Raw genomic sequence first — 26,123 nt, forward strand, 5'->3', positions numbered from 1 at the left:
CACTGTCTTCCCTGATGCCATTATGTCATGTAAGCCCCCTCCTCCATATATCTGGACACCATTTTAGAGAGAAGACAAAGGGCAGAAATAAGATGGCAAGTTTCCAAAAGTTTCAGCATTACCTTAAGATGTTATAAATTATATCCCCTTTATATAAGACTAGGTTTTAAACTGGCTAGAACTAAAAGTTAATTTTCTCCAGACTTCCCACTGGGTGGGAACTCAGGAGGAAGGACATGTAAGTTCTTGTAGGAAAACTCCACTTCCTCTGCACATCTGAATTGTAATGAGTAAATCTGTAACCATATAAGTGTTATAAGCTCCCTTCCATTTTCCTCTTAGCAATCATCCTTTAAGATCTGGTTCAAATACAGCCTCGTATGTCAGAGTTGCAGATCATATGCTCATCATTTTACAATGTTTCAAATTTGAAAGCAAAAAAGCAGGAAATACAGTGGTTTATACTTTTTTCCTTATACATACATACGTGTGATAAAGTTTAATTTATAAATTAGGCACAGTAAGAGATTAACAACAATAACTAATAATAAAATAGAACAATTACAAAAATATGCTGTAATAAAAGTTACTGTAGATCTTAGCAACCTTAGCATACAATTTTTTTTCCATATAAAGTCAAGAACTTTCACCTTGTCACTTAAAGGAAGCACTTTATGGCTTCTCTTTGGCATAGCTGAATTGCCAGCATCACTACTCTTGCGCTTTGGGGCTACTATGAAGTAAAATAAGGGTTACTTGAACACAAGCACTGCAATACTCGACAGTTGATGTGAAAACCAAGACAGCTAGTAAGTGACTAACTAGTGGGTAGCATATACAACGTGGATACGCTGGACAAAGGGATGATTCGAGGGACGGAGTAGGACAGTGAGAGATTTCAGCATGCTACTAAGCACACAATTTAAAACTTATGAATTATTTCTAGAATTTTCCATTTAATATTTTTGGACCACAGTTGACCGTGGGTAACTGAAACTGCAGAAAGCAACACCACAGATAAGGGGGAACTACTGTATGTCTTATCTACTACTTAAACCATATCCACCTGGCTTCTATTCCCACTATTATTACTGCAGCTGCCTTCTCAAAACATCATCATGCTCCAATTAGCCAATCCAGTGTTGTGTTTGATTTTCATCCTGTGTACCATGTGACCAGTACCAAGTCACTTTTGTATTTATGGAACTTGCATCACCCTGGTTTTCTTCTTATCACTTTCCATCTCTTTATCTGTCTTTTGCTCACTTTTAAAATACATTTCCCCCAAGATTTTGTCCTCATCTTTTGTTCTTCTGCACTATCTCCCAGGACTGCCTTCATCATTTCTATCACAATAATTATTAGCCTTATGCTGCAAGATCTGCATCTCTAGCTTTAATCTCTCCTGGGTTTCAGGCCCCATTTCCAACTACTGCTAGACATTTTCACATGGCTATCTCACCACCAATCAAATTCAGTACATCCAATATAAAGTCTTCTCTTCCATAAACCTCATTTTCCTCATCACAGTTAATGGCATCACCATCTTCTTAATCGCTAAGGATCAAAATTTAGGTATCTGGGCTGCCTAACTGCAAGGAACAGAAACTGACTCAAGCCTGTTTAAAAAAAGGGGACCAGAGGTCGGCCCCGTGGCTTAGCGGTTAAGTGCGCGTGCTCTGCTACTGGCGGCCCGGGTTCGGATCCCGGGCACGCACCGACACACTGCTTCTCCGGCCAAGCTGAGGCCACGTCCCACATACAGCAACTAGAAGGATGTGCAACTATGACATACAACTATCCACTGGGGCTTTGAGGGAAAAAAGGAGGAGGATTGGCAATAGATGTTAGCTGAGAGCCGGTCTTCCTCAGCAAAAAGAGGAGGATTAGCATGGATGTTAGCTCAGGGCTGATCTTCCTCACACACACACACAATGAATAAATAAATAAATAAAACTGAAAAGAAAAAGGGGACTAACTCTAAGGGTCTAACAGGCAAAAATGACTGGTATCCAAGGACAAGGAAATGAGGCATAGCTGTACCACCTCAACAACAGGACCGCAAAGCCAAAAACCAAGGCCACTCCTATCTCTCACAGGGCCTCAGTAGCTTGTTCTACAAACCTACTTCATCCCTTTGCTCTATAGGTCAGCTTTCTCTCCTTATTCATAACTTCCTTTAGACTTAGGCTTGCTCCACCAACTCTGGACAAGTTCTAAATTATCTTTTCATTTACATGTATACCAATACCTCATAGTTTCTGAATGTCATAGTTCAAATTCTTCAGGAAAAAATCTAACCAGCTCAGTCTGGCATAAGAATTGTTTCTCCCCAGTAAGGTGTTCAGTCAGCTGTGGTCACAAGTATGGGATCATGTTACAAATGTGGCCATCTAATCCCAGCCCTTCAGCAGTCAACTGTGGTTGGGTGTGTGAGATCATGGGTTATAAACTTGGCTATCTAATCCCACTCCTTCAGCAAAGGTTAAGGGTAGAGGACTATTTCAAGTAAGATGGTATAGGTATATTGCTAAACATGTCTTTGACTCCTATCTCTTCTCCATTTCATACTTTCTCTCCATTCTGCCTATCTCAGTCAGCATGTGCAAATTCCTCCCATCAGCCACTCTTGTTTGCCTCTCCAGGGGAGCAGTGGCCCTTTCTCTGTCCATTCAACTCCTGTTGGCTGCTCAGCATTTCCTTTCTTGCCTTCCTCCACTGTAACATTTGACATTCTGGCTTTTTTATTGCTAGTTATATTCAGGCTTGTCTTTCCTATTTGACTGTAAACTTAAGCATGGAGTTTATCTTATTCATCTTTGTAGCTTTATGTATTCTGATTTCAATAATTTTCCAGCATTTGAAATACTGGTGAGATATTTTAATCCAAGTATCTGTTCACATCCATAGTTTATTTTAGTAATTCTTCTCGAAATGAAACACTCTATTTCTGGATGGTTACTATGTTTACATGATAATTATCTAACTCAAACGAATACACCAAATCTCTCTTGAATGAATGGGGGCAGGGGATGCACAGAACAGAAGAGTAGACCATATCATTGTCTCAAGAAATTAATGCTCCAATAACTAAATCTCAATATTGTTCATAAATAATGGGTGAAAATGTAGAATTTACAGAAATTGCATTAAAACAGTTTCTTTTTACTTGGTGCTATTTCTAGTCAAGTTCTAAAGACTCAAAATCTGAGTAGAAGATGGGAAGTTATATCAAGAGCTTCATTTTTAAGTGCTTCCCAAAGGAAGAAGACTAGGAAATGGTTAGGATAAGAGTTCTCCATGTTTGGTCTACATTAGAATCACCTGTGGGGCTTTTCCAGCATGTATGTCCCCGAGATTGTCTGATTCAGCAGGCCTAAGGTGGAGTGGCATTTGGCTATCATTTTTTAAGTATGTTTCTGATATGCATCAAATGTTAGAACTATTATTCTAGGATATATATTTTTTAAAAGTACACGTACATTAATTGTCTTTATGTAAGTACATTTCAGCTACTCTCATTTGCACAATTTCTGTAGAATTGAAACATGGAAAAGAAGTGAGAAACTACTGTTGCAATAGAACTGACAGAACCTTTTCTTTTGAAAAAATAAATTTTCTGAAGTTTATCTATCAAAATCATCCTATGAAATCCAACATAAAACAAATACTATTTAAAACAGCAAAAATCATTTATATATAATCTATGGTTTCTTTTTAAAAAGTCTAAAATCTAACAATACAGTAGGAATAAACTAATATAAATACAAAATTAATTTAGAAAATAATTCGTCTCAGTAAGATCTTCAGCATCCTAAACAGACTTTCAAAAAACTCAGTAATACTTAAATAATTAAGAATAGGTCTTTCCCAAAACACTGCATTGTAACAAATATACTTAATAATGGACTTAATTAAAATGATAATTATGAGTATTAGAATGATACCAGATACAACTAAAATATATGCATATTATAATAAAGACTAGTATACCATTATGAGAAGAATGACAACACAGGATAGTCAGTCTTCACACTTTCTTTACATGTCATTCTGGAAAAGCATCAAGCCATGTCAATTTAAAATAAAATTATTTTAGCTAAGAAGCAGATAATGTGATGAAGAAAAGCACAATAAATCAACCTTATCAACTCTAATCCACTAGTACTAAAAAAAATAATTTGAAGGCTAATCTATGCAAAAGCAAAATGCTAATTACCATATTAAAAAAACTTTGGTAACTACTGCCCTCATAGAATTATGACATCACTGTAGCAGTTATTAAAAAGAAAATTTTGTTCATTAGATGCTTGGATTAATGAAGATGTGAATTAAATATAACCTCTCCATTTCAGCAGACTTCTTAAAGAGGCTGAGTCTTTTACTTTTCTTTAACTTCTTCACATTCCAAAAAATTCCTATTGAATTTAAGCCAGAATAGATTAGTTGAACATTTTATAACTTTATAAATTGTATTTAAACCCGGTATATGAAGTTAATACACATGCATAATTAGATTTCTTAGGTAAATAAATACTAAAAAGTTTGATGTATATTACAAAAAGGCAATATTTCAAACTCGATTCAATTAAGTCAATCCCACTGGTGGCAATTTATTTTGAAAATGCTGAGTGTGCTGTGAAATGGTGATGATCTCTACAGTTGACAAGAATTAAGTAGTTTTATTATGTCCTCCCGTTGGTTCCTATGACTAGGACCCAGAGAAAATACGATTAAAGAAATCAATACCAATAGAAAATACATTAACTTTATTACAGGTGTAGTTTAAAACCACAAAACAAATAGGCAACAACTAATGCATGGCAGAAATAAGAAATAATGTCACCATGGTGTTAATCAGCAGTATAGGAACTGACTTTGTGGAACTGATAATTTAATGTCCAAAGATGAGGCAGCAAAATAAATCAATATGTGAGAAAAGTGGGTTGGGGAAAAGTAGGGAATATCAGAATAACACTGAATTTTCTACATTCATTAGGAAGGAAAAGGACTACTGTGAAACTACACCAACAATCAAATGTGATTTAATTTATAAAATTTTAAAACTCAAAACTTATAGAAAACTCAAATATAAAATGTTTAATAAACTGGCTTTCTGATAATTCAAATGTTTACTTATAATTGAAGTGAATTTCTTAACTCTTTATGTAATATAATGTATCAAATTCAGAAGCCAAGTGAATTACAGTATGCATTAAGTTTACATTTAGAAAATTCTGTTTAGAATTTAATATTTTAAAAAGTGCATAACAGGTATAAGAGAGGCTTATCAAAATTTTTCAAAACTCAGTATATCTTCCTTATCTCCAGTAATCTAGAAACCTATTAAAACATAACCTGAATCAAATTTTGAAACCATCTTTTAATAAGATAAAAATGCCAAATATATATTTAAAATTCATTTTGAAAAAGTAGTCTGATAACTCAAATCAAAAGCACTGACCATTGGTTTTCTCCAGAATACTAAGTTCTAAATTAACAAAAATTTATATACAGTTTTCTAGCTTTTAAGAGAAACACTTTGTTTCATTAGAAAAGTTACCTCCAATGGAATATATTAATAGAGAAATAGCACAATTCTTATCTAGTACCTAAATTTTCTTAGGTAGAAATATGAAATTTTATTTTTTCCCCCATAGTTTATGTATTGGTCTATGGGGCTTAGTAACAGCAACACTCATGGGCTGATACTATCATGATTTTGCTTCAATTTTGAGGGGAAGAAAATTAAAAAGTCCCACAGGTCAAAACTGAATCATATAAACTGACAGAATCCACTTCAACAAATGAGAGGCAATTCTAAAATGCAAAATAAAAATGGAATTAAGGCAGCTCTAAAAGAAAATAAAACTTATCCACCCCAAATAGTGCTAATGTAGTATATTCCTTAAAAAGCTGTGTGTATAATCTAGACGTAAAGGCAAAAAATCAAAACAGGCATTGCACAGTTATGATGCAGCATCAGGTCACAACTCGAATGAATGGTAACTGAATATGAATATATGCACCTTACCAGAGATGTTTATGTTTACTACCAGAGATGTCTTAGCAATTCCATAATCCTCACAAAGTCAGTATAACTGTTGTAAAAAAATCAACTGTGGTTCTGAATACCCATTCACAGTTGACCTCAACAATGTCTCTGAAGTAGGAGACTGAGTATCTGTGACAGGCAGAAGCATGTGATGGTCTTCAGTCCCCAGTGGAAGAGCTAGTGGTACAGTCACATCAGAAGGCTTCACATCCAGAGTTTCTGCTAATGGACTTTTTTGTATGGAATCTTGTTCATTCAAGGGATGATCCTCTATACTAGAATCTAGAATTTTATCTGTACCTGAAGTGGAAAGGAAAAAAATTTGCACTTTAAAAACAAAACAAAAACCCTGACGTAGACTAAATCTACTTACCATTGTTAGAACTTGCATTCCAACCTCTACAGCTTTACTCATGCTGTTTTTTTGCTGATTTGCTCTCCTCATTATCTACACAAATCCAGACTAGGTTCAAGCACCAAAATCACTATAAAAATGGACTTAATTGTTCTAGACCATGGTGAGCTGTTCCTTATCTATTTTATCACTCATTTGTCAATTTTTCACATACTGCCTTGTGACATCTACCTCTCTTATTGCTGTGTAACATTCTATTTAGGTATGCCTTGAATCTTCAACTAGACTGTAAATTCCCTGAGGGTAAATGTCAAGTTATATTTCTCTAATTCTCTGAAAGTACCCAATAGTGCTATACACATAATACAAACGCTATTTGTTCATTAAATGTGTTAATGAGTAGTTCATACTATTCTGTAAGTTTAAGTTCAAAGGTATGGCCTTTCATATTTTCAGAAGTTCTGAGAAATTCTGCTCTACTCAAGGGAGTAATTATGATACTAATGTGAAAAGATACACTTTTGCCTGCAAATTTTCCACTAGCTTTACCATGCTTTTGTCACTCCAAAGTATTGACATGATTTCAATTTCATTATCCTCATTAGACAAAACTGTGTATTTGCTTTCATAAAATTATAAGTCTCTCTGTTCTTGCCAGACTACTCTTCAGTTCAACCAGCCAAGAATACAGCCTGTGCTTTCTTATCCCAATTACTCTCTTCATAACATTCTCTGCCTGGGATGAACTCTCCCTTTCCCATCCCTATCCTTTGAACTCATCTCCACCCTTCAAGTTCCCTAAAAGTAAGCCTTTCCAATACTCACCTCAGAAGGACTTAATCTCTTCTTCAGCACTTTTGTGTCTCTACTATATCCCACATTTTGTTTTGTAATCATAGTTATTTAGATTTCTGGTCTCCCCCACTAGATTGTAAGCTCTTTGAGGACTAGGACTACGCCTTGTTCAACTTCATATACCCTGCACAGTTATGGGTACTTCAGAGGTATTTAACAACTGTTTCTTGAATTAATGACTCACTACAGTTTTCAGATGTTACTGATTTAATCCTTACGATGTTTATGTTCACTATCATCTCTACACACTGAAGAAGCCCAGTGTTTCGTTTCTAATCATGACAGAATAAAATGGTAAGCACAGTGCAACTTTCCAAGGATTCATTTTAAGCAAGAGACTTAAAATTTGTAGTGTGGCTTTCCATTTTTATACATTACAACAATTTGGGGTTACCTGTGTCCCTATTTCCTCTTAAATATTTCTGGACTAGTGTTCATGGTGCCCCTTTCTTCACATAACTACAGTAAACTCCAGGTAACCCAGACTCTAGTATGGGAAACAGTGATAATATAGTTTGCTTATGTATTTCTTCATTCTTGAAACTGTTCATAAATCAGGTTTTTAAAGGAGGAAATATTTCAAGTATTATTTATTAGAAGGTCAATATGGAAAGAAATTCAGTGAACTTAGCTGCAAATTATAAAGCTACGTTTCTCATATGTGTATATCTAGTTTTTAAAAATATATATCTAATTTAAATCTTATAATGTGCATCTCAACATTTTAAGGAATAGCACCAATACAAGAGCACCAAATTTTTAAAAAATAAAAGCATTACCAGAATGGACTTTTGTTTTGTGCTTCTTTAAGTTTTTAATATCTGTGTAAGAATTTCCACATAATTCGCAGATAAATGGTCTTTCTCCTGAAAAACAAGTTAAAAAGTTTAAAACCTCAATATTTTAAAAGACGCTAAGACAAAAATATCAATGTTCATGAACACGATGCAAACATTATTATTCTGTTTAAATTTAGTTTCAAATAACCATTTTAATCACTTGGTTCTAACAAAGTAAAATGAAAACTTCTGTACACATAGGCACTCTTTTACTTTATACAAAGCATTCCCATTTCAGGGAAAATTGAGCATTTTCATTAACAGAAATTTTAAACTAAAAAACTTACTCTTTTATTTCTATCAGACATTTAGTGAGTGCCAATTATATGCCAGACCCTGGCTAAGAGATATAGCTAGGGGGAAAAATATACATAATTATGGTTTCTGCTCTCAGGTAGCTTATAAATTAGAAAATCCTTAAAAATTACTGACGAAATAAAATGCTGCAACATTATAATTCTTCTGAAATAAGAACTGTTCAATGCTTTATAATGTAAATTAAGGAGCATGAGAATATAGCAGTTGCCAATAAATTTATTAAATGTCTACTAGGTGCTCACACTATTCTACAGAGGAATTAGGAGGAATAAACTTTAAAAAGTCAGAATAGTACATTTTCAAAGTGGTGTTTTCCTATGTTTTAAAAATTTTTGTACATTCAGTATTTTCTGCATACTACTTACTTATCTTTTACAATAAACATCAATATTAAAATTTATTCCTAAAACCTGCATACTGAACACTGTTTAATAAGAAAATCTGATATTATCTTGGTATTATCTATTCTTTTTCATTTCTTGGTTTATCTGTACAATTTAATCCAAATCATTTAAAAACTACTGATCTAGCATATTTCTTAGAAAATCTACGCAGTTCTTGACCAAATTTAATTCACATTCCAAACAACTAAAAAAATGAAATAAGCATATAAAAAGTTGATATTTATACATTAAAATATTGCTATAGGTAGAGTATGACTAGATACCATATAGTCCATAATGGTTTAAAAGTCAAGGTTTACATAAAAAGAAATTAGAGAGAACAAAAAATAATACGTTCTCCCTAAACACAGACCTGTATGGGATCGAAAGTGTTTGTTGAGCTCTCCTGAGGAAATAAAACTTTTCCCACAAATACCACATATGTATGGTTTTTCACCTAGATGGAAAATAAAAGATAGCGAAGTGGTGTACTATACCAATATAATATTTATCAATTATAATAATCTAAAGTAAGCTGTTCTAAAATATTACTTATATTAAAACCTCTTTATATTGTATTTTAGAGGTATTTTCAGTGTGATCCAACTTAAATGAATATTAGTAATTATTTTACATGTTCATGTAACCTGGTACTTTTCATACAATAAAACTTTATTTCGCAAATGTCCCTCTTGTAGACTAGAGTTGGGCAAGAAGTTTGATTTTTATATGACTAAAAACATGAAAATTCATCAATCCATATTTCAATTCTTGCTGTCTACTATATATTATTAAAGGAGAATAAAATCATTTGGGAAAGAAAGATCTATGAAAAAATGTATCCTACAAATGAAAATCTTTCAACAACAGAATTTGCTTCAAAACTGATACTTTGCATTTGAAGTATCTGTTTAATTTGCAAATCTTAGAATGTCTGTGTAGGGAAAGTCCTAAGAAGTTATAAAATCAATGTTCTACCCAAACTCACCCCCACCCCTTAATTTCGCTCTACAGTTTTATCCAAGTGAAATGAAGCTTCAAAAGTCTAAGGATTTTTTCTAAAGTCATAAAATAGGTCTCAACTCTAGTTTATATATTGTCAAAATTATCTGATTTTGTATATAAGTTACATGATAAAAAATTTCATCTACTGTGTATTATTCTAGAAAATAAGTCTGCTTTTATAGCTACTATTTATGTGAAAATCATAAACATAAGCTTCAAGGAGCACAAACACAACATACATAACTACAAAGTCTGTAATCTACTTTCTTTACAGGCTTAATTTCCCTTTTTCTTTTATTTACAACTTTCCTCCTTTTAAGCAGTCTCTCTGTATCACATTCTTACCTGTATGTTTTCGAGAATGAGTGATAAGAGAACTAGAGACAGCAAATGCCTTCCCACAGGTATCACACACATAAGGCTTTTCCCCAGTATGCCTTCGAACATGATAGGTCAGTGTGCTGGCTTGGGCAAATCTCTGTCCACATCTATCACAGACATATGGTTTCTCTCCACTATGCTTCCTATTAGTAAATAAATATAAAGTTATGCTGCTAAGTAAAACAATTTGAGAGTCAATCTCTATAGCAAGCATTTTTCTTTTTTCTTGCTGGGGAAGATTTGCCCTGAGCTAACATCCGTGACCAATCTTCCTCTTTTTCTTTTTTTATGTGAGCTGCTGCCACAGCATGGCCACTGACAGACAAGTGGTGTGGTTTCATGCCCAGGAACTGAACCTGGGCTGCCACTGTGAAGTGCACCGAACTTTAACCACTAGGCCATCGGGGTGGCCCGAGCAAGCATTTTTCATACAATTTTTCATGAAATATTTTATTTCATTTCATCTTAACAGACCAACAATATGTATTTAAAATAAACAGTTTCAATATATACTATCAAAAAATGTTTTGGTTGTTATCACAACGTTAGTTCTGAAATCAGTTCAAAAAGTTTTGTCCTCATCTTTATATGGTGGTCAGCTGCACCCCTAATACTGCAGGCAATTATTTTCGCTTGTCCATTCACTCACTCTTCAAAACTCTTTCCTCAAACCTCCAGCACCTCCTCACTCATCCTCACTCTTAGCTGATGTCCTTGCTTCCTGTTTCACTGAGAAAAATTTAAGCAATCAGAAGAAAATTCCCACCATTACAAATCTTCACCTCTAGGCATTTGTACCTAGACAGTGTGCTTTCCTTCTTAACTCTGACAGGATGGTGACAGTTCATCTGAATTCAACTACTCCCACTGGTATACTTCAGATACTATCCCCTTGCCTACTCAGTGATATCACTCCTGCAATTTCCTCCATCCTCCATTTTTCCCACCCCACACTGGATCACAGCATGCAAATACACTGATATGTCTCCCATCTCAAAAAAAAAATGACCCTTGACCTCACTTGCTCCTCCATTATTCTGCTCCCCTTTACCAAAAACTTGAGTCTCCAACTGTTCTACTTTCATTTCTTCTCTACTCATCTCTTCTCTACTAACCTCTGCTAACTCTGCTTTTGTCAAGAGCACTGCTGACCTCTCACTTTGCTAAATCTGATAGTCAATTCTCAGTCTTCATCTCCCTATCATCAGAATTTGACCGAGCTGATTGCTCCCTTCTGGAATCTTTTCCTTCACTTGGATTCCAGGGCAGCCCAGTCTTCTGGTTTTCCTCCTATATTGGCTGCTTCTTCCGCATCACCTCTGCTGGTTCTTGCCCATCTCCCAGAAGTCTGAAAGTTAGAGTGCCTCATGACTCAAGTCTTTGATTTCTGTTCTATCCACATTCATTCTCTTGGTGACCTCATCCAATGTTAAGACTTTAAGTTCTATCTATATGACTGATAAGTCCCAAATTTATATCTTCAGCTCAAACCAGTTCCCTGAACTCCAGACTTAGATAACCAACTGTCTTTTGTACATCTCCAGTCAGATGTCTAATAGTCATCTCAAATTTAACTGATCAGGACTCTACTCCTAAACTCCTGTACTCCTGCTTAACCTGCTCTATCCACAAATCTTCTCCATTTAACGGTAATTCCGTCTTTCAGGTGCTCAAGCTCAAAACCTCAGAATCATCTTTGATTCTATTATTCTATTCTTTCTTTCTTTATTTCATACCCCACATGCAATCTGTAGCAAATTCTGTTTGTTCTACCTTTAAAATATGTCCAGAATCTGACTACTACTTATGTCTTCCACTGCTACCACTCTGGCCTGAACCATCATCACTCTCACTTGGGTTTTATCTATAGCTTCCTAACTGGTAAGTTTGCTTCCACTCCTGCATCCTACAGTCTTTTCCTAAAATAGCAGCCAGAGTGATCCGTTTAAATGCAAGCAAGATCACATCACTTATTTCTCAATCTCAAGAATAAAAACTATAATGGCCTACAAAACCTTACAGCATCTGTACTCCCTGTCATCATTCTGATCTTATTTCCCTCCCATCTAGCCACTATGGCTTCCCTGTGGTTCCTTTACTGTGCTACAAATGTTGTATGGTGGAACCACAAGTAGAACTCTACTGTCCTGCGTTCTAAAACAGTAGTCTATTTAAGACTATGGTGAATCACAGACTCAAAGATCAAACAACTCATTTTTTGTTTGTTTTTACCTTGCATGAATCTTGAGATTGCTAGAAGTTGCAAATTGTAAATTGCATACATCACATTTATAGGGTTTCTCCTCACCATGATGCATGCGACTATGGAAGACTAGCTGGCATTTCTGAGCAAATCCTTTATCACACAATTCACATTTGTATGGCTTCTCACCTAAAAGAACAAGTAAATACAATTTATATTTAGAAGGAAATACTCTGTTTTAGTTGCTTAAGCCATATAAGCTTTCAAGAGTTCATCAACAATACCAGTTTTAGCATTCAGAAAATGGTGTTAACTGCTAGAAGTGAAAAAGCAAAGGGGGCCGGCCCACTGGTGCAGCGGTTAAGTGTGCACGCTCCACTGCAGCGGCCCAGGGTTCACAGGTTCGGATCCCAGGTGTGCACTGAGGCACTGCTTCTTAAGCCATGCTGTGGCGGCGTCCCATATAAAGTAGAGGAAGATGGGCACAGATGTTAGCCCAGGGCCAGTCTTCCTCAAGAAAAAAGGGGAAGACTGGCATTGGATGTTAGCTCAGGGCTAGTCCTCCTCACAAAAAAAAAAAAAGAAGCAAAAAAACAAATATGATCTCTTTTTCCAGAAAGACTATTGGAAACACTGGTAGAGTTCAAAGAAATTAGTGCTTCCCAATTCCTAACAGTAAAACGGGATCAATGAGACAAATACCTATTGCATCTTAAAAAGTATAAATCTAAGTGTACAAATAAAGGTAAATGTAGCGGCTGAGGAAGGAATGTATGTGTAATTCTAATAAACCTGTTTAGAAGTTGACAATGTCTAGGAAGCAGGTGGTGAGATATGCTAGCAAATCTGAGAAGTGGCCTGAGTTGTAATTACTTTTTCTCTTTATCAGTTTTAACATCTCTCTTAAATACTTAGCAAGCTAGAACCAACTTTATGCTTATTTTTACTATGAGGGAAAACAGTATAAAGAGCTCGTGCATTGGGACTTCAGAGTATCAGTTTCAATAAAACAAATAGCCATTAAATACTTGGTCACAATTACAAAGAAATTTTCAAGTCTAAAATGCTAAATATTTTTATGAATACAAGTATAAACCAAATTTTGGTCACAAATAGTCAACACTGTATATTAACATGTTCTCTATAAAAAATATTATTTCAGTCACAGTATAAAAACAACGATATCTCCCACAAACCAGTCTTACCTGTATGAGTTCTTACATGTGTTTTCAGTTGGTTACACTGGGTAAACGCCTTTCCACACAAGTGGCAGACATAAGGTTTGACTCCTTTATGTATTCTCATGTGTCTTCTCAAGCTGCTGGCTTCTGAAAACACTTTCCCACATGTGTTACACATTGGCTTGGCCTTGGAATATCTCTGATCCAGCTCTTCCCCAGAGCTCTCCAGCTCATAAGAGTTCTTGACACTAGCTATATTAGACATAGAGTGTTCTTTGAGAGCACAGTTTGGCTGTGATTTTCCCCGTTTCCGTTTCACTGTAACAGTTTGCACAATATCTTGTGTTGGAAAAGTATTTTCCACAACTGCTGTCAACTCGAGTTCTGAATTATCATTTCCTGGTGCAACTTGTTCTATTACAGGTGTGGACAATTTATTTGCATCTAGGAATAACTCAACAGACGCATTCTCTAAAATGTCACTGGGATATTGCACTGTTTTATTTTGCCCTGTTTTCTGGGAGTTGAAGGCCTTCTTCTTCTTTTTAGTTTGAGACGACTTCTTTGCTAAAGCTCCTTGTTTAGGATTTGCCTGAACTAAATCTGAAGACACTTCTGATTTCTCCCGACTATTATAATCTCGTAGAGTAAGAAGACAAGTCTGTTGATTCAATTCAATATTTCCAGTAATACTAGATATCTCTGTAGAAGAAGGATTAGCAATAAAAGCAAAATCTTCCATCTTTATTTTACATTTAGTGACCACCTCTTCCACTTTGAGATAGTCAGCAGCCTGATGAATTTCTTTAACATTCCAACTGTAAGGAAACAAGGCTAAATGACAATATTCTGATCAAAGAAAAACTGTTTTTGAAACAGAGCTGCACATATATTTCAATGTCTTTTAAAAACCTAATGAAGCAGAATGATGAAAAAGGCATAACTAAGAGAATAAATTTACAAAATTCACTCACTCAGAATAATGGGCAAGCAAAGATCTCTAGTTTTACAGAACTTGAAAAGATGAAAAACAGTGGTTATTCATAGGTACCTGTGTACCTCTACAGAAAAATAAAACGTTAAAATTTCTGCCTGTTTTAAAAAACACTTGGAACACAAAAGTAGCTGTTGGCAACTTACTGTCTCCTCCCATTCATCCCAAGGCTTCTTCAGATAGCAACCAGCTTTTCTGGATTGGCAACAGGAGGAGTCTAAAAAAAATTGTTTCCTATTATCTTCCTCTGCTCTGCTGTAAGGGACTTTTAACTGTGCTTCTCAAACTTTCCTGTGCACGTGTATCACCTGGGGAACTTGTTAAATCTAGATTCAGATTCAGTAGGTCTGTGGTGGGGCCTAAGTGTCTGCATTTCTAACAGACCCCTTGGTGATGCCAATGCTGCTGGCCCATCGTTCACACTTGGAGGAACAATAAGCTCTCTCTAGACACCCTCCCATTTTTTTTGCGTGTGATACTCAACCCAAGTTAGCCGGAGAATTTGTCATATTAGAATTATATAGAAAGAATTAAGTCACCTTGTTCAACATTCCAGTCAATATTTACTGATCATCTACCATGTCTGGTACTAAGAGGGACATTAAGAATCTCAAATAGTGCCTGCCCTCCAGAGGTTTACAGTGTAGTGAAAGGTTGTTTGATTACTCTAGCACTGGCTCTGGCATTACTAGCTGAATTAGGGTAAATCAGCATTTGGGGTGCTTCAACTTTCCTAGCTGTAAAATCAGAGAGTTGAGTTGGTATTAACATTAAAAATATGGCCCTTTTAATTATTTAAGGATGCACACAACACACCCACATACACTCCGTCAAGTAACTTTCCTACTTGCAATTTCCCCAAGTATTATTTAATTCTTCAGGAAAAAATCTCTTTCCCCTCTTCATTATATGTATGAGCCAGAAAAGGGTTTTAATCATAGTTGAGAATATAAATATAGTGCTATTAATCCATCTTTACTAAAAAAAAGTGAAATTTGAAATGAAATTAAAAATAACTAGTGTTGTGAACCTCTCAGGTGTCTGAAAGTGTATTACAGTATCTACAAATCTCTACTCATTTTCTCATCATCTAATTAAACCTGCTTTGCCTCAAGTGCCACCTATATGTTTCCTTTTTTAAAATTTAGCATTACAATGGCTTTTTGAAAATTGTCTTTTATGATACACATAATCATTTTTCAGTGATTAAGTAGATTTACAGGCTAGTTTGGAAACCTAATCACCTGTTTAGGGAACATTTCATTCTCTGGGAAAATCCATGCCAAGTTTATAAACATACTACAAATAAACTTTTGGAACATAATCTGTTTGCAAATGGAGTCTTTCCCTTAGATAAGAAAACATACTTAAAATATTCTTTTCTTATGGTCCTTGGCTATAATTTTGGAATATATAATGAACGATTTTTGTAATCAAGTTAATTCTCCATTTGCAAAGATACAGCACAAATGCCCCAAATATAAATACAATCTTATTCATCTTTTATACAGAATGTTTTTTGCATGTATATAGCATTATCACTACCTGAAAACATTGTTTCTTCTTTACATAATCTATTATTAAATTACAATAAACAAGAGACACCCCTACAATGAAAACCAAATTTACTCCACCAGTTATTTTTTTTTTTAATTTCTTTTTTTGTGTGTGTGTGAGGAAGATCAGCCCTGAGCTAACATCCATACCAATCCTCCTCTTTTTGCTGAGGAAGACCGGCTCTGAGCTAACATCTATTGCCAATCCTCCTCCTTTTTTTTTTTCCCCAAAGCCCCAGTAGATAGTTGTATGTCGCAGCTGCACATCCTTCTAGTTGCTGTATGTGGGACACAGCCTCAGCATGGCTGGAGAAGCGGTGCATCGGTGCATGCCCGGGATCCAAACCCGGGCTGCCAGCAGCGGAGCTCGCGCACTTAACCACTAAGCCACGGGGCGGGCCCACTCCATCACTTATTATACTTAAGTCTCAAATTATAATTGTGCTTAGTGCTCCATAAAATGAACCACCAAACAGGTAACAAGGTCAGGTAGTCTTTAAGAGCAGTACAAACTAGCAATGAGTCACAGCCTAATTGTTCAGTACAGAAACAGTAATTCATACATCTATTTCATAGACAGTCTATAATCTCAGTTACAGTTAAGAGAACCAATCAGCATTTGTTTATGTCAATAACTCATTTGCTTCTATTTACAAGCATGAAGTTACAGTGCCTGCAAACTCTCTTGCACCTTTTAAACAGACATTGAAAGGCATTTAATTAGATATTGCCAGGTATATGGCTAAATGCTTTAGATGAGTAGTTCTTCTAATCCTCAGGCATGCCTATGAAATCTATTCTAATCCTCATTTTACATACAAATGAAGGATTAGAGGTCCAAAGAAATTAAGTAACTTGTCCAAAATCACAGTGTTAGAACTAAGATTTGACCAAGGTAACCTGGCTCCTGAATCCACTTAATTCTCTATTATTCTGCTTTCTTTCTTTTTTTTTTGAGGAGGAAGATTGGCCCTGAGCTAACATCTGTGCCCATCTTCCTCCATTTTACATATGGGATGCTGCCACAGCATGTCTTGATGAGTGGTGTGTGCGTCCGCGCCCAGGATCCGAACTCGCGAACCCCAGGCCACCAAAGCAGAGTGCGCAAACTTAACCACTATGCCACTGGGCTGGCCCCTATTATTCTGTTTTCTTAATCACTAAGTTGTACAGACTTTGTATTTTTGGTATAAGTCTTCTCTTACATTTGTGGCTGGGCTCAAACAATTAGCTCCCCAGGAAGGATATGTACCAAAAAAGATTGAGCAAAACATCTGGCACTTTCATGTTGGTTCTTTGCACGAAGGCTCAAAATAAGGTGCTCTTCAGTGTGTTCAAATCAATTCAAGATTTTTCCGGCCAAGTTAATTGAGAAGGAGAAACCACTAAATTGAAGATCAACCAAAATTCACTGGTTTTGTAGTTATTTTATATTATTCTAAATTTTTATTCTAAATTTTTAGATCAGAGGCACTTTTATAGTCCACTATTCAGTAAATTTATCATGTGAGATTAATCTATGACACAGCTTTGTTCCTTTAATCAACTTATACAGAACTGACTCAAAGATTTCATTACACCAAAATTTAAAAATAATTCTAAAACAGCATAAATGTTTCCTTTTCAATAAGATTAAGGAACATCCTGATTCTAGCTTTTTAAAGAAGTATATATCCACGATAAGCTGCAATGTAAAAGAGAAGGAAGAATTTTGTTTAATGTGTAGATACATATATCTATAGAGATCATCTGGAAAAGAATGGAAGAACTTGTATCAAAATGTTAGTAGTGGTTATCAATGGGTGGCAGAATTACAGGTGTTTCCTTTTTGTTTTTTCCTAATTTTTCTCCAAGAAATGTGGACTTAAAGGGGGAGAGGAGGGTAGAGAAGAGAAAATAAAGGACGGAAACTAATGTTCATTCGGAGGGGGGCTTTCAAGTAAATCCTTTATCTTCACAGTAACACCAAGGTAGTTATCATCATCTCATTTTTTCCGATGGGGAAACTGAGGCCCAGAGAGGTTGCATCTTGCTCAGAGACATAGTGACTGACAGGCAAGATCTAATTCTAAAGCCCATAATCTTTCAATGTCAGAAGATTATGATCTACGTATGTTCACACTTTCACAAATGATGGAAGAAAGAAGACAGGGGTAATATGATTGGTTTCTCTTTTCTTTTATCCTCTCCAGCTTTCCCCCACAACCAATAAATGCATTGGTATTAATCTATTTATTTAGTTCATCATGTATGGGAGACACACAGTGCCTACACTATCAGATTCCTCAGAACCTTCTTTTTGTTACTGCAGTGACAGCATTAAGCATCTTAGAGAACCATTCTAGCACCTTGGACCTGACTTAAGCATTAGTAATCACAGCTTTACAGAGATAACTGGAGTCACTGCCATTTACATTCCATTGAAGTTCTTTTCCTGAATCAAGATCAGCAAGAGGTCTTGCACATTGCTAATTATGGCTGGAAATGGGAGCACTAGTAAATGAACACAGAGGTTCTTCCTTTTTTCTCCATCTACACTCCCCTACCCCAAACACCTTAAGAAGCAGGGAAAAGAGAGTGAGGGAAAGAGAAGATCAGAGGAACATAAAGACCAAAAAGCAAGGGGAAACTGGAATTCACTTAGGAATTCATTGTGTTTAATCTTCAAGTTTACATAGCTGAAATCCCAGGCTTTGTTTCAGTAGATAAATCAAATGTGTCAGAAACAAGGCTTTAATCTTATTAACATTTGTGTTTTTTGTGCTTAAAAAACGTAGTCTTTTATCCCAAATCAGTGATACTGAATTCTTTATTAAAACAAACAACAATATTGTGCATATCAATAATTCAAGGCTCTGAGTTCAGGGACTGACTGGAAAAAATACACATCTACTTTAGCTCTACAGACTAGCTTTTATGAGTGAAAATAAAATGTGTACTTTACCTGTCAAGATTTAAAGTTCCTGTGTATATAAACTCCAACAGTTTCTGAAATCCATCAGCCTTCACCTGACTCTGATCAAGAAAGACATTGTTTTCAGAAGTGCTTCTGTAGATCGCACCAAAATACTCACTGAACGAGGCAAGCACATTCCTATGAGCTTTAAACTGGAATTCTCCAATCACTACGGTGCAGTCACAAAGAAAACCCGCTTCCCGTTGTTTGTTCAGTCTCTCTAAAAGGTGCTCACAGTGGTGCGAATACTGCATTTTGATACCAGAATGGAATTTTACCCCTGTTCTAAACAAAACACAAAAAGAAATAGTAAATCAGTAACCCTAAGTTTTCATCAAACATTTCACCCAAGCAAATGGTGTGGGGAGAAGGAACATAGGACATAACATAAACAAGAATAAAATCAGTTCTCATTTTATCCCCCCAAAAAATTCTTATCAAACAGATATGGTTAAAAATGCTGACGGGATAAGTGCCTTTCTCTGTTTCATTTTGGTCAACTAACACAATCCTTGGGATACATCAATAAATGGCGATAACTGAAAACATTTCACGAGCTGGAAAAACAGCACCGCAAAATTTCACGCTTTTGCATCAGGGAAACCTTCAGACTTACAAGCTCAGCAGGCATGCACATGTTAAGAAAAAAATTAACAAACCACTAAGAAATGATTCCTTGGGACAGATGGGGAAAGGACGAGTTCTTTAAAATTGCTTTCAAATCACTGAAACCTGTTAGCTTCCGTGGTGCACACAGTGGCCTCCAAAGGCGAGGCGGGTGCCGAGGGGGCGGAGAACGAGCGGGGCCAAGAGTTGTCAAACGTTCTGTCACTCGCCCCGAGGAGGCCACACCCCCTCCCTTGCCCCCGCTCCACTCGAGGCGCCCTCGAAGAGTGACAACCAAAGCCGGTCTCTCCCGGCTTCTGTCGCCCTGCTCTTCGCCCAGCTCCCACTCCCGCGAATTCCCACAGCGGAGGTTGCGGCCAAGGCCAACACCCGGGCTGCCTCGCCCGAGCTTTGCACGTTAACACCTTCGCCCCGAACTGAGCGCGAACTCCAAGGTGCCTGCCCCGCAATGGCCCAGGGTCCGCAGAGAGCGGGGATGGCGGGCCGGGGGTGAAGGGCAGAACTCACCTATAGCAACCCAAAGGGGAACAGTTTCTTCACTCTCTCTCCGCCATCTTGGAAGAACGTCACCGCGCCACGCTCCGCCTCTCCCTTCTTCCTCCACGGCGACGTCACATCCGGCTCCAGGCGTCCCGTGGCAACGCAGGCGGCTCCAGGACCGCGGAGGTCCAACACCCGCTTGGGTCACAGAGACCCCACTCCCTGGCCATGCCTGGGGCCCCCGGAAACAGCGAGCGTCGTGGATACGAGACTTAAGGGCTCGCTCACAGCGCCCCGCCTGTCTTCCTCATTCTCAGCATTTTGCTCGGCTGAAAGTCAGCATCTCTCGCTCGGCCCCCGTTACTGGCCGAGGCCGCGCAGCGCTGAGCCGCGGACCTCTTTCCAGGAGCCCAACTTGCGCACTGCATGCTGGGGCTTGTAGTTGCTTGGCGTCTCCCGTCACCCTCCCCTTCCTCAGGTCCCCACGAGTGGGAGCAGCTGCTTTGTGTTCTCCGGCTCTCGACCATGAGGAATTTTTGAGCTGAGGCTGATCACCCCTTTTTAGTTTACGTACCCGAAAGCTCTTGGGACCCCCTGGGTTTTGTTTGCATTAGCCAACAGTAGCCCAGTTTCCAGGATACCCTTACCTGGTGACAGAGTCTGAGACGCAGGAAAGCGGAGCAAAGCAGCAGCGCACACTGAGCACGCGCAGCATTGGAGGAAGGTGGGCTTTATACCGGAAAAGGTTCTCCTGCTTCTGGACTAGAAAAATTTTAATGCAATTATTTACATGGAATTCAGACTTTGTATAGTGAGAGAAGAAGATACCAGTTATCTGCGTAATATACAAAAGGCGCAGAAACAGTAACATAAGTCTTGCTGATTATTAGGGTGGATTCTTTCGTAGTACCCGGGAAAGTTATAAATCACAGAAAACGAAAACTTCAGCCTTTTTTCTTGTTGAAAATTATGTCAAGACCATAGGAAATTTCCTCGCGACTTTATTTTAAAGGACAGTGTGAACTTGGATTTATTCTTTTCTTCTCTCCTGGGGTTTTTCCAACCAGGTTCTATTTGCTCTCTTTATAACTTCTTTCCTCTCTTCTCAGTAAGAATCCTATTTGTGAATAAAACCACAACCTGTTATGTTTATAAGAAAACAATTTGAGGCTGTTTGTTTCTTGATTTTATCTTTCTAATTTTCTTTTTGATTCCCCTTTAATTTTCTCAGAACCCTTTTCGCTAATTTATTAATTCAGCGATATTTATGAGTCTGTAACAGGTGTCAAGCATGACACTAAGTTTATAGAATAAGAATAAAACATGGTCTCTGGCGTTTAGAGAAATCTGCAATCTCAAGGGGAAAACTAATGGAAAACCAAATGACTTGTAATACAAAGACTGCTCAGGAGGCGACAGGGCTGTTTTACACTGTTTGATCGCCCCTTCTAGACTGTACATTACATTATTTTTTTCAGTATCAGGTTGTGAGTTGAATTCAAAAAATTTTTTTTGAAGTCTGGAGCACCTTCTCCAGTGGCAAGCTGTCAATAAAAAAACCTTTGGGGAACAAATAAAGTGCCACCCAAATTGACAGTTCAAATTCCCAAGGTTCTGCAAGTTACACTCAGAGTTTTCTTTTGTGAAATCTTGCCAGTTGGGACAACATGGATGGACCTTGAGGTATTATGCTAAGTGAAATAAGTCTGATGAAGAAAGGCAATTACCGTGTGACTTAACTCGTATGTAGAAGATAGACAAACACATAGACACGGAGAACAGATTGGTGGTTCCCAGAGGGGAAGGGAGCCGGGGAGGGCGAAAGGGGTAAAGGGGCACATGTGTACTGTTACAGGATGCAGTCTATACAGAAGTTGAAATATAATAATGTACACCTGAAATTAATAACAAAAGATTGTGTTTCGTTATAGAGCCAGCGTGATTAATGAATATCACAGTCCCGCGAGGAAAGAAAAACCAATGAATATCACACAGTCCCGCGAGGAAAGAAAAGCGAACGACTGTTTCCGCCCGGTTTCGAACCGGGGACCTTTCGCGTGTTAGGCGAACGTGATAACCACTACACTACGGAAACTCAGCTGCCAGGTGCCTCTCAGAAACTCCTTAATAGAGATCTTGCAACATGCAGTTCACACGAATTTCAAGTTAAGTAAGAGTAAGGTAATTTTTAACAGAAAGAAGATAGACAAAAACAATTCGATGTCCAATTGAACATTGCTACTATTTCAAAAGCTGGAATTTGTGTGCACTTTTTTCCGAAGCCCCCTAGGTACCACTGTAGAAACCAAGCAGCCGCTAGTTGCCCTTCCTTCGCGTACGCTTTCTTCTATAGGAAAATAGTGGTTTATTACGTATCTTTTGCCGGCCGTGGCGATGCTGCGAGTCCCAGGCGAGTTGTGGGGCTAGAAAGCGACGCTTCCAGCCTCTGGTCCCAGGCGAGTTGTGGGGCTAGAAAGCGACGCTTCCAGCCTCTGGTGGACGGACGTGTAAATAGCTTTTGAATTTCCTCCCTGCTTCTGTAGACCAACCGGAGGTTCTAACTTGCCTACTTGTTTCAAAACCCTTTACAGAGTGTGCAAAATTGATGGGGTAAAAAAAAATCAGACGCCCAGATGCACTTTTTGGCACACCATGTACTTAAATTTTTCTAAGCCTGAACTTCATATGACCAAGGAATATCACTTTTCCTGCAAAGAGACAGAGACGTTCTTATGCCTAAAAATGAAGAATTTTTAGGGAATGGGAATGAGCTTCCATATTACACCGGGGGATTGCTAAAAAAAATTAAAAAGTGAGATTCTACCATTTTGGTTTTGAGTACATTTTGCTTAGAAACCACAGGAAAGAAGCACAATAAACTATTTCCCAGTATATAAAAACCATAATAAAAGTATTTAAAACCAATTTAAATCCTAGCACTTTTTCGTTTCTCTTTTTTAGAAGTTGACGAGGATTTCGGAAGCACGCACTGTGTCTCCCCTCTTGTGAGAACTTTCCCCTGTCAAATCTTTGCACCTTTCCCCAGTTTCAAGGGCGCATTCCGGAGCTTCCCTCAGGCCCCGGGACAGACACCTATTAACCAGAATTCAATGACTTTGGGAAATAAAACTGTTTTTATGGCTCATCGAGGTATTAGAAAAAGCCTCTTGTGAAGGGTTAGATTTGTCTCTTTGGGGAGGAAAGTCAGATTTCCTGATATTGGTATTCCCGGATTCCAAGAGGTGGGGAGGGGTCCAGCCCCGGGGAGACGCAATCGCGGGCGGCATTTTGGAGGGCACCTGGCGACCGCAGAGTCCAAGGGCCCGGGGCTCCCTGGCCCTCGGCCCGCACCACCGGGCTCAGGTCCCGCGGGGCCACGCCAGGGCCTTTGTGACGCGGCGTTCCAGGCCGTGGGCCCCGCGCATCACCTGGGCCTCGTAACGCCACCTGGGGCTGCGCCGAGCACTTTCTGCTCACCCCGCGCAGCCCGCAGCCAGGGTGGCCGGAGCGGCCGGGCCACGGAGCGGGCGGCATGAGCTGCTACCAGCTACCGGTGGTGATCGACAACGGCTCGGGAGTGATCAAGGCGGGCCTGGCTGGGTCCCGGGAGCCCCAGTTTGTCTACCCGAACATTATCGGCCGCGCCAAAGGCCAGAGCTTGGCAGCCGAGGGCGCGCTGGGACTGTGCGTGGGCGACCAAGCGCAGGACCGCAGAAGCTCGCTGTCCATCAGGTACCGCCGTGTCCCCGCAGGCAGGCCCCGCGTGGAGGGAGAGGAGGGAGGGCCCAGATGAGGGGCGCAAGCGTGAGAGAACAGATAAGGGGGCGAGGAACAGCAAAGCCGCAGCCAGCCTGCGTTAGTGCAAACGCGCAGGCGCCAAATCTCAGAGGGTACCAAACATGTAAAGAGGGAACATTACTTGCTCTCTGCATCTACAAAAATATATTCAACTGTACAAATAAAGTTATCATTCATAAAATACAAGTTCATTTAAGAATGTTACTTAATTCCAGGTACCTTTGTCATTTGGGTCATTTTCTTCAATTAATTGACATTAAAACTGTACTATTAGGTGAAGATTTCCCAATTTTTATTTTTGTAAAGTCACAAAGGGTCTTCCAAAGGGGGGAAAAATGGAAAGCAACAAAAAAAATTGCAGAGGAAGATAGCTGTGCTAACTTTTGCTGGCAGTACCTTCTCTGAGAGGCTCTGGCCATCACTCCCCATAAAAGGATACTGGTAATAAATACTGGGATTAACTCAGGTTTGAAGAGAATAGAAAACAGAAAAATGAAAACTTACTATTTATCTTATTGCTCTTCCTACAGCTACCCAGTGGAGCGTGGTCTCATTACTTCCTGGGGGGACATGGAGATCATGTGGAATCATATCTATGAGGCTAACCTGAAGCTAAAGCCCTGCGACGGCCCAGTCTTGATTACAGAGCCAGCACTGAGCCCACTGGCCAACCGGCAACAGATCACTGAAGTGTTTTTTGAGCATCTGGGGGTTCCTGCCTTTTATATGTCCATCCAGGGGGTGCTGGCTCTCTTTGCTGCTGGCTTCACGACTGGCTTTGTGCTGAATTCAGGTGCGGGGATAACCCAGTGCGTACCCATCTTTGAGGGTTACTGTCTGCCTCATGGTGTCCAGCAGATAGGTCTGGCAGGCCTTGACCTCACCAACTACCTCATGATGCTGTTGAAGGACCATGGCATCATGCTGCTGAGTGCTGCGGACAGAAGGATCGTCGCAGACATTAAGGAAACCTCATGTTACGTGGCGATGAACTTTGAAGAGGAAATGGCCAAGAAACCGGACTGTATAGAGAGAGAGTATCAGCTACCTGATGGGAAGACCATCAAGCTCCACGAGCAGCTCTTTCATTGTCCAGAGGCCCTCTTCTCTCCATGTCTCATGAACCTCGAGAGCCCTGGCATTGATAAGATGTGCTTCAGCAGCATAATGAGATGTGATACAGATCTGAGGAATTCCTTTTTCTCCAATATTATCCTTGCTGGGGGATCAACTTCTTTCCCTGGTTTAGACAAGCGCCTAGTGAAGGATATAGCAAAGGTGGTGCCTGCCAACACCCCTGTGCAGGTTATAGCTCCCCCAGAAAGGAAAATATCGGTGTGGATGGGAGGCTCTATTCTTGCATCCCTGTCTGCCTTCCAGGACATGTGGATCACTGCTGCAGAGTTCAAAGAAGTGGGACCCAACATAGTACACCAAAGATGCTTCTGAATACAGATAAAATGGTTAGAAGACAATGTTTTGAGTACGTGCAACAGAAAACTTTGGATATTAAATGTTTCTGGGAGAACAGAAAATATTTCAATTATTGGAATGTCCATGTCTCTGCTGCATTTCTATAATGGGGGAAAATAATGGTGAAGCAGTCCAACAACAGATGTTTATTGAGTAAAACCAAATTAAATGCTAGAGGACACTAGTCTTGACCTTGGAGATCTCATATTTCCCTTGGAGAGACAGCAATTTGTGGTACAAAATGATATGTGCCAAGTGAGTGATACAGATTTAAGTTTGTTGGAGTTTATGGAAAGAAGGTTGCTATGAGGAAAGATTTCATAGCAGAGATATGCCATCATGGGTGGGGTGGCATTAGTATGGGGGTGAGGGAGAAGAGGGCAGATATCCAGAAAAGCATAATGGAAATGAGCAAGGGGCTAGAGATGAGACTGAACAAAGCATATCCAAAGCATGTTTAATAGACTGGTTTTGTTAAAATGAAGAACTTATATACAGCAGATAAGAGCAGTGACTAGGGACTGGAAGGCTTTATGTTCAATGTCCTATAGGCAAAGGGGAACAAGTTAAGATTTAAAACCTGGAGACATGGGGCCGCCTGGTGGTGCAGTGGTTAAGTGAGCGCACTCCGCTTCAGGGGCCCGGGGTTCACACGCTCAGATCC

General features: G+C 38.7%; 2 protein-coding genes and 1 non-coding gene across 7 annotated transcripts; 1 reads left to right on the plus strand and 2 right to left on the minus strand.

The window, feature by feature from the left end:
* Positions 1–4,746: 4,746 nt before the first annotated feature.
* Positions 4,747–20,488, minus strand: MYNN (myoneurin). 5 transcript variants are annotated; one of them, XM_087440058.1, is made up of 8 exons: positions 20,216–20,488; positions 19,070–19,361; positions 13,600–14,393; positions 12,424–12,583; positions 10,156–10,334; positions 9,179–9,262; positions 8,045–8,131; positions 4,747–6,355 (listed from the first exon to the last, which is right to left on the minus strand). In XM_087440058.1, the coding sequence occupies exons 2-8, from the start codon at positions 19,333–19,335 to the stop codon at positions 6,093–6,095; spliced, it is 1,833 nt and encodes a 610-aa protein (XP_087296184.1). In that variant the 5' UTR covers positions 19,336–19,361; positions 20,216–20,488; the 3' UTR covers positions 4,747–6,092. The 5 variants fall into 5 exon arrangements, with proteins under 5 accessions (XP_087296184.1, XP_004424819.1, XP_087296183.1 ...); XM_004424762.3 differs by having other exon boundaries at positions 19,070–19,366; positions 20,216–20,319; XM_087440057.1 differs by lacking the exon at positions 20,216–20,488 and adding an exon at positions 14,716–14,786 and having other exon boundaries at positions 19,070–19,219.
* Positions 20,489–22,210: 1,722 nt separating this feature from the next.
* On the minus strand, positions 22,211–22,283 carry TRNAV-AAC (transfer RNA valine (anticodon AAC)). Its single transcript has one exon. It is a non-coding gene; the product is annotated as a tRNA-Val (tRNA).
* A 1,437-nt stretch (positions 22,284–23,720) lies between these two features.
* ACTRT3 (actin related protein T3) lies at positions 23,721–25,752 on the plus strand. The gene is made up of 2 exons (XM_004424763.3): positions 23,721–23,920; positions 24,517–25,752. The coding sequence occupies exons 1-2, from the start codon at positions 23,721–23,723 to the stop codon at positions 25,433–25,435; spliced, it is 1,119 nt and encodes a 372-aa protein (XP_004424820.1). The 3' UTR covers positions 25,436–25,752.
* The last annotated feature ends 371 nt before the right edge of the window (positions 25,753–26,123 follow it).

The sequence above is a fragment of the Ceratotherium simum genome, chromosome 15 (assembly GCF_057802395.1).
Source record: "Ceratotherium simum simum isolate JZ-2026a chromosome 15, ASM5780239v1, whole genome shotgun sequence".
Classification (NCBI taxonomy): Eukaryota; Metazoa; Chordata; class Mammalia; order Perissodactyla; family Rhinocerotidae; genus Ceratotherium; species Ceratotherium simum.

Coding starts and splice junctions, on each gene's coding strand:
- MYNN (XM_087440058.1), bottom strand. CDS start 19,335: ATGCAGTATTCGCACCACTGTGAGCACCTTTTAGAGAGACTGAACAAA. Junction 14,394..19,069: donor GGAACTTTAAATCTTGACAG/GTAAAGTACACA, acceptor GTTTCCTTACAG/TTGGAATGTTAAAGAAATTC. Junction 6,356..8,044: donor CAAAACAAAAGTCCATTCTG/GTAATGCTTTTA, acceptor TTTCCACTTCAG/GTACAGATAAAATTCTAGAT.
- ACTRT3 (XM_004424763.3), top strand. CDS start 23,721: ATGAGCTGCTACCAGCTACCGGTGGTGATCGACAACGGCTCGGGAGTG. Junction 23,921..24,516: donor AGAAGCTCGCTGTCCATCAG/GTACCGCCGTGT, acceptor CTCTTCCTACAG/CTACCCAGTGGAGCGTGGTC.